The sequence below is a fragment of the Tachysurus vachellii genome, chromosome 3 (genome assembly GCF_030014155.1).
Source record: "Tachysurus vachellii isolate PV-2020 chromosome 3, HZAU_Pvac_v1, whole genome shotgun sequence".
In the NCBI taxonomy this organism is placed as follows: Eukaryota; Metazoa; Chordata; class Actinopteri; order Siluriformes; family Bagridae; genus Tachysurus; species Tachysurus vachellii.
In genome coordinates this window covers 26116062-26128460 of record NC_083462.1, presented here as the reverse complement: position 1 = coordinate 26128460, position 12399 = coordinate 26116062, and the positions used below count along the sequence as shown (strand labels likewise).

The 12399-nt window shown below is 36.2% G+C and overlaps 1 protein-coding gene across 3 annotated transcripts in view; it reads left to right on the top strand.

Annotated features, from left to right (window-relative positions):
* LOC132843283 (1-phosphatidylinositol 4,5-bisphosphate phosphodiesterase beta-1) overlaps positions 1-12399 on the top strand; it is an 85292-nt gene that overhangs the window by 69363 nt on the left and 3530 nt on the right. For 2 of the 3 annotated variants that reach the window (XM_060866485.1, XM_060866484.1), the window contains exons 31-32: positions 336-393; positions 522-608. In XM_060866485.1, the coding sequence (XP_060722468.1) occupies positions 336-393; positions 522-608 (145 nt within the window). Of the gene's footprint in view, positions 1-335; positions 394-521; positions 609-728; positions 754-12399 lie in introns of all 3 variants that reach the window. The other variant, XM_060866486.1, reaches the window with a different exon arrangement.

The following is a 12399-nucleotide window of genomic DNA, read 5'->3' as shown; positions in this document are numbered from 1 at the left end:
TCTGTGGCTAGAGAAAGTCTACTAAATCAGTGGATTGGTCCCTATGTAAGGTACCAGCTAAGAATGGGATTAATCAGAGATCCTAGATGTGAAAGATTTATTAAATGATTTTAAAAAAAAGGATCTTTCAACTAGGTATTCCACAACAGTGGTAAGCTTCATATCCTAAAATGTATAGTTCACTACTTACTTACTTTGTGAGGCTGCATTTCCAATTTTATGTAACCTAAACCCCAACATTTAAAGGAAGTAGGATTTTAGATTTAGTCACTTAGTGTTGCATAGCACTTTAACTCAGACTGCTGTTTTTAAAGCATTCATTGTGTCTCTTACAGAGAGAAGTTGGAAATCAACAGGTCACATGTAAACGAGGTTGTACAGTATATCAAAAGGGTAAGTTAAAAAAAAAAACATTATTACACAGGAGACAGGCTTCAAACAGAACTGTTAAGCACATGGTGTGGATGTTATCAGCATCAGCTTAATCTTCCCCCATATTTTTGTTCATTTTTTTTTGTAAGCTGGAAGATGCGCAGGGCAAACGGCATGAGAAGCTGATCGAGGCACACAAACTCATTCGGCAGCAAATCCTGGAGGAGAAGCCGAAGGTATGAGCGACTCTGTTTTTCTTCACCATCACACTAAACAGTGCCATGAATTCACTCTGCATGTCACCCAAAGCACACGCAGACAGTGCGTGTATCACCTCATTGTTGCTGTTATTTTAGGATGACTGTTTACAAGATGGATAAGGTAAGCCGCTTTGCATCCAAGCATATAATAAATCAAAGCTTTAATACTGAATGCAATCCTACCAAAGCCTGCACTGCTTCCTAGCATCCGAATGAGTGGAAGTTTTCTTTTCTGCTGTAAGTAAACATAATACCAATTCCACCTCCTAACGTCTACCAGCAGTATAACATTAACCCAGTGATTAAAAACTCTGCTCTGTTGCTTGGCTCATTGTGGCTCAACTGGTACAAACCCTGAGTGCTGCCATTAGTTGGTCTTTGTGATACTGATGTATTTGTATGTACTGGTGTGTTTTGGGTTGTGTTGATCTGGGTTATATATATATATATATATATATATATATATATATATATATATATATATATATATATATATATATATATATATATATATACTAACATACAGGCTTTTTTTAGATTATAGTTTAATCTATAGTACTTATTTTGTAAAATTCTGCAAAGCCGGCCTATGTACGTTGTTGAGTTTAACCTTTATTTTGTCTTTTTTTTATCTATTTATTCCCTGACTGTACCATTATTGACTAACCACAGCAAGGTGAGTTATGTGATGTTATGCTCCTGCTGACTAAATGACTTCTCCATCGCTAGAATATTGGATGGATTGTGAAAAGTCATTTTAGCGTTTTGCTTCATGGAGCATTTATAGTTAGGCCACCATGCTGTTCATTGTTTGATTTAATACATGGTACATATTCTTTAAGAACTCTATTTTCATGCAGACGCTGCCATGATTTAGTGGTATAACTGGGGCATATTGCTAATCTGGTTACAGATATGTACATTTTGGTAACGCTTTTCTGTTGCCCATATTCATAAATCAGTACAATTTCCATTGAAGCAATTTGATCAACTATAATAAATACAAATAAAGATCTAATTATGTGCTACTAGTAATTCCTTGATACGTTAGAATCATGTTGTAACACCGTTGATGTGTCATGCTTCATTAGAATCTCATGTGCACAAAAAAATCAACTTTAATATTTATTAACAATTATACAACTTTATAAATGTCATTTAGTGCATAGAGTAAAGAATGTTAATAAACTGTATGTAAATTGTAAGACATTTACCAAAATCACAATAGATTACAATATATTACTATTACAATAATCTTGGAGGAACTGAAATAAAACAGCAGTAAGACGCTGTGTAAGTACAAGAAGATTCGTTGCCATATTCATTACATTTTGTGCAATATTGTACAATATGTAGTGCAACACTGGAGCAAAAGATTAATACAGAATAAAAATAAGAAATATACAAAATATATAACGGATGTAAATTACAGTGATGATATTGTAAGAAAATATTGTAAAAGTAGTGTTGGTCATATTTATTTATTAATTTTTACTAGTTTTTGTGCAACTGAACACTACATGTAAATAAAGTATTGATGTGTAAAACTCAGTCCTTAGACACTGAATGCATGAAAATGCTACAGCTTGCACACTATGATGTACATAAACATCAACACTTGCATTACAATATGATCAGAGGTTATCAATGAATTACTTATAGTAATTAGTTATTGGACTTATTAGTACGTTTATGATTTGTGAATATGGGCGTCATAGAAAATGTCAGTGTCATTTCTTCCTCTTTTCATCCTGCTGCTATTTTTGTGGACAATAATGAAAATGCCTTTGTTAACCTAGGTGCAGCATCACTAACTAGAGGTGTGGCATTTGAACTCTGATGCATTTTCCAATCCACTTTGGTCTAAATTTGAGCTTGTCAGTACTCTCTGACGTCTAATAGGCTACAATCAGGTATATGATGCATCATTTCAAACTGATGTGTCATTACCGACAAAACATCAAGTAATTACAGAATGTCTAACAAAATGAATTTGTATTAGGCTTGCCAACTGTAGAACATAATAAGGACAAGAAATTATCTGATATAAACACTGACTGGATGTGTGTGAACATTTACTAATGCAAACAACAAGCTCGTTTCCACCACACAAATTATTCATTTACATTACTGGCATTTATACAACTGAGCAATTGAAAAGGTAAAGGGCCTTGCTCAGGGGCCCAGCAGTGGCAACTTAGTGGACCTGGGATTCAAACTCATGACCTTCTGATCAGAACTATTAGGCTACTACATCCCACATTTATTAATTAAAAATTTGGATAAATGATATATAGGGATTCATCAAAATGTCACTGCACTAAGAATGGCACAAAGCTTTTAAGAGGAGATGATTGCACATTGCAGCAGCTGATCTGTCCACGCCACTTTATAAGGAATTCCTTCAAACCCAAGTGCTATTTTGAGTTAAGCTGCTCTTTTCCAGGTTCCAGGTCTGGCAATCAAACTTACATGTGCTAATGCAATCATTGTCATGTAAACAGAGCTATTCATTCCCAGTTAGTTTTTCTTTGGCTCTGTTTGAGATGTACAGTAGTGTTTCAGTGTATAGAGCTTTGCACCACACTATAATCTACAGGAAGAGATGAAGACCAGTAACTACATCAGCAGGCTCAAGAGGGCACTACAGCATTGCTTTCGTGTTAAAGCTTTCCTTCCTTATCCCAGTGATATGGCAACAGGGTCCATATACAGTAGGCACAATATTGCGCAAGAGTAGTCTAGATTTTCTTTTAGTTACTGTTGATTTAGTGGCCAAGTGTAAGGCCACATTTTGTAAGCTAATGTGCAACTGGATTTCCAATTCAGTTTTTAAGTATCTTGTAAGTATTATTAATTAACTGGGGTTTCCAAATTTAAGTAAATATCCATAAACACATTTCAAAAAACACAAGAAAATATCGAGGGATTGAACAAGACAAGAATCTCAGCCTTTGTGTGGGTCACTATGGTGGACACACAGTCTATATTTCCCCTTATGCTCTCCCAGTCTATGCACTATATAGGATGTTACTATAGAAATGCTTCTGTGCCTGCCTGCACTTACACTTTGCCTTTGTTTGCAGAAATGTTTTCATTTTCAATTCTGATTATTTGCTATAAAACACAATCTGTGACCCTGTCGCTCATTACCTGTCTTGTATTTTACACTTTCTGCACTATAAGCATGGGGCAGTATGACTCCTGTCAAAGCAGACCTGTTAGTTCTTGTTGAATTTCTACTTTCTGATAACAGATTCTACTGACAATGCTACAATGAGCGTCCTAATGAACAAGTAAATCAATAAAACATCGGGATGTATTTGTCAAACAGCAGTGTTTAAACCACTGGTTCACTTAGAGGTAATTGGTGTTAAATAGTATTAAAATTCTTAAACTTGGGAATGAGGATTGAGCGATTGAACTGGCTGACATACTGTATATGCTATAAACAACTGCTAACTGAACAGTTATATTGCTTATAATAGCACAGGTAAAGTCCAATCTATGAACAGTTTACAACGTAGGCCACGCATATCTTTAACAGATAGAAACATATCTCCTGCAAACCAAAGCAGGTCAGTCAAATTCAGCTGTTTATTTGTGGTTGAACCCCACATCAGCAGGCAGAAATAGGAGGGAGGGAAATTAACCAGGGCAAAGCTAAAATCCTAGAGAGAGAGAGAGAGAGAGAGAGAGAGAGAAGTAGTCCCGACCCATTTTCACGCCTCAGAGCAGCCACTAATGGACAGCTATAACCATCCCTGGGTCTTTTGAGACCTGCTGGAGAACAGTCTCTGGACTCTACTTGCCTGGAGCTCACTAAGGAAAGCATATAAGAGAGAGGAAGAGGTTGGAGTGCAGGTTGTGGAGCATGGGGGGGGGCTGAAAATTAATATCTGTTGCAGTCTGTCTTTTAGTTATTGCTGAAAGCATTTTACAGATCAATTATATGTTCCCGTTTGAATCTCTACACCCGTTATCACACCTTTAACCACAGTGTTGTGGGTATTGCACATTGCCCAACAGTGTGATAGAGGAGGAGAAATGTGGAATGGCAGATGAACGTTGTCACGCCTCAGTGTGTGTGCACACCGGTGACAGTGTCCTGCTAACGTTCCAATCAAAACGGCCAACAGGGCTCCCAGCTGCATAGCATGGGGCATAAACTAATGAGCAATGACCTTCAGTGTCACTTTGAAAATGTGAAAGTGACAAGGGCACGTTGCGACAAGCTGAGCATTTTGATCCTCATTAAAATAAGACAGTTCAAATTCCAAGCAAATTAATCTGCTCTCAGGGTTTAGTTCAATCTGATCTGATCTCTTTATTAGTGATCTGGAGGGTTGACATTTCATTTTCTACGACTTTGCTAAACTCGACTTCCCTAATGAACATTGTTGAGATATTTAACTAATAAAATCACTCCAGATTTATAGCTGAATAGGAAATGAAACATGATTAATTCTACATAATTTAGCCCTGTGGGTTTTTTATTTCTTGAAATATGTAAAGTAAGTTATCTGTCTTAGTTTGTTGGTTTGTTTAATTGGCCATTTAAATGGCTCTATTATTGAGTATCTGAGAGTGATATTTCACACCAAGTGTAGTTGGTGCACCATGTTTCTTTTCTAATGTCATGGTCTATTCATCAGCACTATTCTGTAAATCAGAGGCTAGAGACAAACACAAAACCTGATAAAAGTGGTTGTGCGTTTTCACACACAGCAGCTCTGTGCCATCTCCATGGCAACACTCATCCTGGCCCTGAACCCTTCTTCACTCAACAGCTTGGCTTCTAGGACAAGACACCAAAGACAATGACCCAAGTTGGAGATAGAGGCCAGAGTATGGAGACAGCCGCTACCCATACAGATACAATACACTGATTAAGTCCAAATAAACAGCCCAAAACTACTAAACAGTCCAGCAAAGAGGTTACAGATAGTGTTTTGGTGTGGTATATTAGTACAGTATATTAAAGACAGTAATCAAAAGCTATGCTAAGATATCAAAAGCCATGTTGCAAATTCAGTTAATTTTGCAAGCAAAAAAATTAAACAGCAGTGAAGTAAATTTTTGGTCAATTTTTCAAATGTTTTAGCTGTTTGATCGCTTTTATACACAATATCAGGAACATCTGTGAGCTTTATTTGAGCTGTTCTCTTGTTTCCTTGTTTATTTATCAGATGCTTTTATCTAGAGAAACATAGAAAACTTTGATTTAACAGTGTACAATAATCAGACATCTGTTGAATCTTTATGTGAATCATAACCTGAAGGAAAACATGTACAAGTGCTAGAGAGGGTTAGGTGATACAGATACTCAATCTAAACAGTACTAAAACAAATCAGTAACAAAAGGATCATTTTAACTGTAGAATAACAAGAAGTAATACAAAATGGATACAGTAAAAAGAAAGCACAGAGTGTGAATATGCTTATCTTTAGACTTTTGTGTAAGACACATGGGGCACATTGGTGGAGATGGATGTTTGTTCCACCATTGATGTGCCAAGACGCTGAAACACAGAGATTTCGCACTGTTAGTGTGTTCAGACCTCAGCGTACGAGTTCTGTTCAATAAATACTATATGAACAATAACATAAAGCCATTGCAGTACCTACATAATCAAGTACTGGTTTAAAATACTGTATATAACATGAAATATCACTTTTAGGACTTTGGTTTTTATACGTAAAGCAAAGAAGGTTCAAGTTTCAAATGTGGATTTATTTCCTCTTTAAAATCCAGCTGTGGTTAAGTTAAGAACTAAATATGGTCTACCACTGGAGCAGAGACACATGGCAACAAATAGAAAGATTTTGAAAAAATGATTTAATGCTATAAAGTAAATGTGACTTTTAGTGTATATACTGCACTTCAAAAGTCTGAGGCCACTAGTGAAAATGCTTCTGTTTGGCATTCTTTTACAATTTAACACAAAGGTTTTCATTATAAATGATATTATCAGGAACCACTTGAGTAAAAAGCAGAATTTTAGAAATATTTACAGAACTTTCAAAGTTTCTTAATATTTGTTATGTGCCGTTTTTGCTTTAATAACAGTGTGCACTTAAGCTGTCACAGAATCTACAAGTTTGTGTAAATCCTGATGATCCATGTTAGATCCAATCTTCCGTCATGTCATCTGAACATGTGCTTCAGTGGAAGACAGAATGAAAAGTAATGGGAAAATTTGACCTTTACAAAGGAGTAGCGGTCAATATCACAAATTCTGTTTTCTGTTTCTTGTTTTCCTGTTTTAAATATAACAGAAAATTCCAGATTTTCAATATGGTTTCAGACTTTTGGATCCCATTGTACGTCCATTTGTGTAAGAAGAACGTTTAACTTATAGAGAGTATGACTCAGTAACATGAAATCACAGAATTGACAGATAACCTTATAATTCAAGATCTTGGCATAATGCCAGCTATAGCTATAGCTACAAGTATGGATTAATACATAGGTATAGCCTAATATGGATATGGATATCATATGGAAAATGAGGGGAAAATGGCTTTTTATGGTTTGACAGTAGCAAGGGAGACAGATGGAGTTTTCTGTCTCTGCACAGACATGGACACAGAACAGCTTGTGACCCCTTACATTTGGGGAAACAGAAAGATAAAGACTGGCACACACTTCATATGATTTCCATAGGCCTAACAGATTTCCTGGCCAGCCCCTAAAGTCCTCTGTACTGCCTCGGCCGTACTTCCTCAGTAGTGCTCACCACTCTTGTTTCATGTGAGCTGGTTAGCATTAATAATGCACATGGCCTGCCTTCCCTCTCACACCAGGGAAACCGCTGTCATTTGATACATACCGGCGGAACCTAACCCTCTGTGCCAACCATGATTGGCATTCCCACAGAGGGAAGAAGGCTCTGGAAATACTTTGCTTTCATTCCACTGGTTGTGAGGAGAGCACTCGATCCCTTCCTTTTGTAGAGAGGATTTTCTGCCATGGCACAAGTAGTTGTTTATTTGAAAGGCAGGAGGAACTGACAGAGCGATTCATACGTTCATCTGAATCCTTTTTTCCCATTTATATTTATATCAACGACTCTAAAGCTGTGCCCTAGTCTTATGTTGGATATCCTCAAATAGTTCTATTCCAATATACAGTACTTATATGAGCATGTGTTTGGATTGGCAGAAGATGATAGATTAAAAATAAAAGTGAGAGAGAGCAAAAAGGCATGAAGGCTGTTCATTTAGAAGCAAATAATCAACAATTTGCATACATATCATCACTTCTATCCAGATTGCTTACAGATGCAGCTTATTTGCATAGCAATAGCTGTAAATGTGGTTGGACTTGAGGTTTAGTTTTCGGCGCTTAATGACTGCCTTGAAATTTTGCAGTGCATCATTCAGAATTTTTTTTTTTTTAATCTATGATTAGAGATGTTTAGGACTCATGCTACTACAGAGTATGCAGGCACCTGACAATCATAACATTATATGCTTTTTGAACATCCTAGATTCAAAAAGTGTTTTTAGAACATACAGATTGTTTCCCTCTTTTTGCTATTATAATAAATTCCACCCTTAAGAAAAGGTTTTTCATATATTGTATATATTGCACAAACAATTGCACACATCTGACTGTATATTTAAAATACATGATTACACTGATCTGTATTATTCTCTATTATTTTCTTATATTTTTCCCTTTCCAAACTGTATTGGTAAATTAATTTTATTCTAAATTCTATTTTTTGTTTAATTTTTATTCTATTTTGATATCACAGACTGTCAGAAAAAAGCCTCTCGCTGCATTCTTTCACCTTATGAGTTCTTCCACACCATCCACGGGAAGCCTTGTCTTCCTGGACCTTGCTTTATTTCCTGGTGAAGACTAATCCTCTTAGTTGTTAGGGAAATCCTAGTGCTAGTTCATACAAAGACATTCTAGACAATTGCATGCTGCTATCTTTGTGGCAACAAACACAAGAAGACCCACATGGATGTGATGTTCAGGTCCACATACTTTAGGTAATATAGTGTCTATTATACTATCTGGCATCCTTTTATTTCTTATATACTGTACTACCAGTAATCGACATAAAAATAACATCAGCACATTTTTTTTCAATTGAAGACCTTCCAACACTCAGTTAGGCCAAATCCCAAATGACTTTCTATTCCTGTATGTAGTAGTCATTACATAAGGGATGATCTAATGGCCTCGTTGAACCTATGTAGTGCGATTAAATAAGAATTCAATCCAAATTCAAATGTATTTGTATAGCGCTTTTAACAATGGACATTGTCTCAAAGCAACTTTACAGAACATAAGAAACATAATACAAAAATATTTATATTATACAAATTTTTGTATTATATTATTCTTTGGATAATATAAATATTATATTAATCTTTGTATAATATTTATATTATACAAAGATTAATATAATACAAAAATTCTAAATTAATATTAGTCTCATTTAAATGTGTTTGTATTTATCCCAATGAGCAAGTCTGAGGTGACTGAGGCACTTGTGGCAAGTAAAAATGCCCTCAGATGGAACCTTGAGAGGAACCAGACTCAAGAGGGATCTCATTCGGGTTGCCTAATCCTCATTCGGGTGACACTGGACACTGTTATAGATATACAGTCTGGGAATCGTGTATTGATTGGGAGGTTGTTGTCCTCAAAGACCATAAGTAGTCATTTCCGCTTAGAATGTCCAAATACTTCATAAAGCGGAATCCAGCGATTTGAGATTCAGCCACAGAAAAAAAAAGATGCAATGATAATATAAATATATTTTTGGACTCAAACCTTGATTCATAATGAAATGTTAAAATGATATTATTTCATGAAGTTATATTTAAATATTTATTTCATGAAGTTTTATTTATTTAACAACAAAGAAATATGTGTTCAGATACAACTGGACCATTTACTCACCTGTTAGTCTGCTTGCCGATTGTGAATCAGAGGAAAAATAATGCTTTTGGTTAGTTTGCTATTTATTTGAACTCTGGCAGGGATGGAAATGTAACTATAAAAATCAGAAAGATAATGACAGAAGATGTAAGCATTCCTTCGGCCACAAAAAAATTAAGTAAATCCACCAAGCAAGGAGGACAAGGTGACAGTACTGAATAAATTCAGTAAAAAAATTTTCTATGGTCCAGATATCCAGAACATCTTACAGTATATGTGCAGCGTGTTCTTTGTCTCTTTTTTAGTAACCAGTTTGCTTCTAAAGACAAATCTGTCCATAATCCAAAATACTTAGCATCTGACACACAGCTGACATTTTTTTCTTTAAATATGTAAATGATATCAAATAGTAATCAAAAAGCAAACTTCTAGTTGCTGTGTATATGTGAGAGTTTCAGGGTCTAGTAAATTAATTTGCAGGTCAGAGTAGTGTGGAAATGCCTCTTTTCACTCACTGGTAGCTTAGAATTAGGACAGATGTTGAAGAAGGTCATCTTCCTCTCAAAGTATTTTAGGCGATCTGAAGAATTGGATCTGAGGCTGGTTAGTTGACAGATGACAAGTCTTTTGAGGGAAGACACATTTAACATCTCCTGCTCAAGAGGGAGTGGAAACTAGACTGTGTCACGCTTTCATCGCTCGAGATCACTTTAGGTGAGCCAGTTAATTTGGTTCATCCTGTCCAGAACACAACACCCTGCAGACTGCTGCCTCAGCGCTGGGCTTTTTACCCATATGCTGCTATTTAACAGCTGCTGTTTCAGGTTAGAGCTTTGCACTCATTCATGTGACCATGAAATGTTCAATACACTGTCGGAATACAGTAAGAACATGCAAATATATCAATCATAGGAACCTGTCAAAATCTAAATGCATTGGCTTGAGACTTTGCTCAAGGAAGTAAAGCCAAGCCCAACTTTGAGCGTTCTGTAAATATCAAGCAGGTGGCTGGTCTGTTTCTTGTTTACTTAATGACTACATGGATACATAAGCTAGCTACCAGCTTACCTCATATTCAGATTGATTGATTGTTTAAGAGTTTTTCTTAAAGCACTCTGGCTTACAAGGATAAAGTCTCTTAATTCTGGTCATTATTCAGATCTAGAAGTTTAATATAAATGGAGCATTTGTGGTTCTCATGACTCATAAATGACCGCATAAAGGTATGCCTTCAAGATGAGATCAGTTTACACTGATTGTGTTTGCATTATTAATGATGATTTTGAAGCTGAATGCTACCTCACCAAGATTTACTTATTGTTTCTTGCACGCCGGTCTTCTCAGTATAGTAAATAGAAGCAATTTTGCAGGCTTTTTTTAGCCAAAATAGGGAACAAACTAGGGACATTTGATAAAATAATGATAGCTCTAAAAGAAGTGTTTCTATGACACACAGTTTGTACCATGTCTGACTATAAACAAACAAACAAACAAACAGTAAATCATTTCTTCTCTCCCAAACATCTCCAACATGGCTGTGAACCTTTCACCTTACCCTTGAGTTTTAAGTACCTCTGCTGCCACATAAACGCCCCATGTGATAAAGAGGTGGCATGCATGCACACACACGCACAGATACATGCACACAAAACCTGCCATGGACAGCCAACCCTGCAGGTGACTCAGCTTACAGTCAAACGCAGTTGGGATTCCTGGCATTCACTTTCTTCACTCTGTTTTCTCTCCACACACATATCCCATGCACACACGCTAAGGAGTGGATATAAGCGGTGAGGTGGCATTTTAATCCGAGCGTCTTTGTGCCCAAGCCTGCAGGGGGACAGCAGATGTCCCTCACCTAAGTAGGTCGCGCTTTGTGCGGGACGTCTGCGTGGCAGCCATCTGGATGCTCCCTGTCACTGTCAGCTGTGTGAAAATATGATTTCCTACAAGGCACCTTGAGCAATAGCGGGACCTGAGAGCATGAGAGATAACAAATTACATACATGATAAAATGCTTTCGTAAGGCATTATACATATCGCTGTAATACTTTATAAGAAGCATAACATTGTGTGCATAATAGATTATAAAGGAATAAAACACAACAGGACAAAAATACTATAATCCATAACTGAAAATTCACTTTAGCCCTACGGGAAGCCGAATGATACCACACAGGCACAGTGAACAGTTTCCCTTTTATAGCTCGTTCAAGTTAATAGCAGCTTGTGAGGTTACTGAGAAGCTGGAAAGTCCTTAGTCCTGAATACTCATCTGTGACAGAAAACACTTGAGACTCCTTTAATTTATAAAAGGTCTCCTAACAGAAATGATTTTTATTCTATTTTATTCATTCGTTTGTTATATATTAGATTATGTGGAGCATCTGCCACACAATTCCCTGTGAATGAGCTGTTATTATAGAAACGATATCTTTTTTAAAGCGCAGTAGTGCCAGCTGCAAAGGCTATCAAAGGTTTATATCTTACCCTGTGAATTATTATTTTATTTTAGTACTTTATTATCCATAGCAATAGCTCATGCACAGGGAATCTTATGGAAGATGCTCCACGTGAACAGAAAAATGTGTATAATTGTTTATCATGGTGTGAAAATAAATTTGTGGTAAAAAAAAAAAAAAAAAAGTTTTTCAAAATGGGAAAGTCAGGAAAGCTTTGCGGTTTCTGGATTATTTATTTATTTATTGTCATTAATGTCGTTTATGAATTTATTATAGATATGGCATTCACGAAAAGTGTTACCACTACTTTTTATACAGGCTCAGTGCATATTATAAGAGTTACTGTATAAGATAAGATAATGGAACCTCATAAAGATCTTAGAAAGCTCAGGGCCTTAAC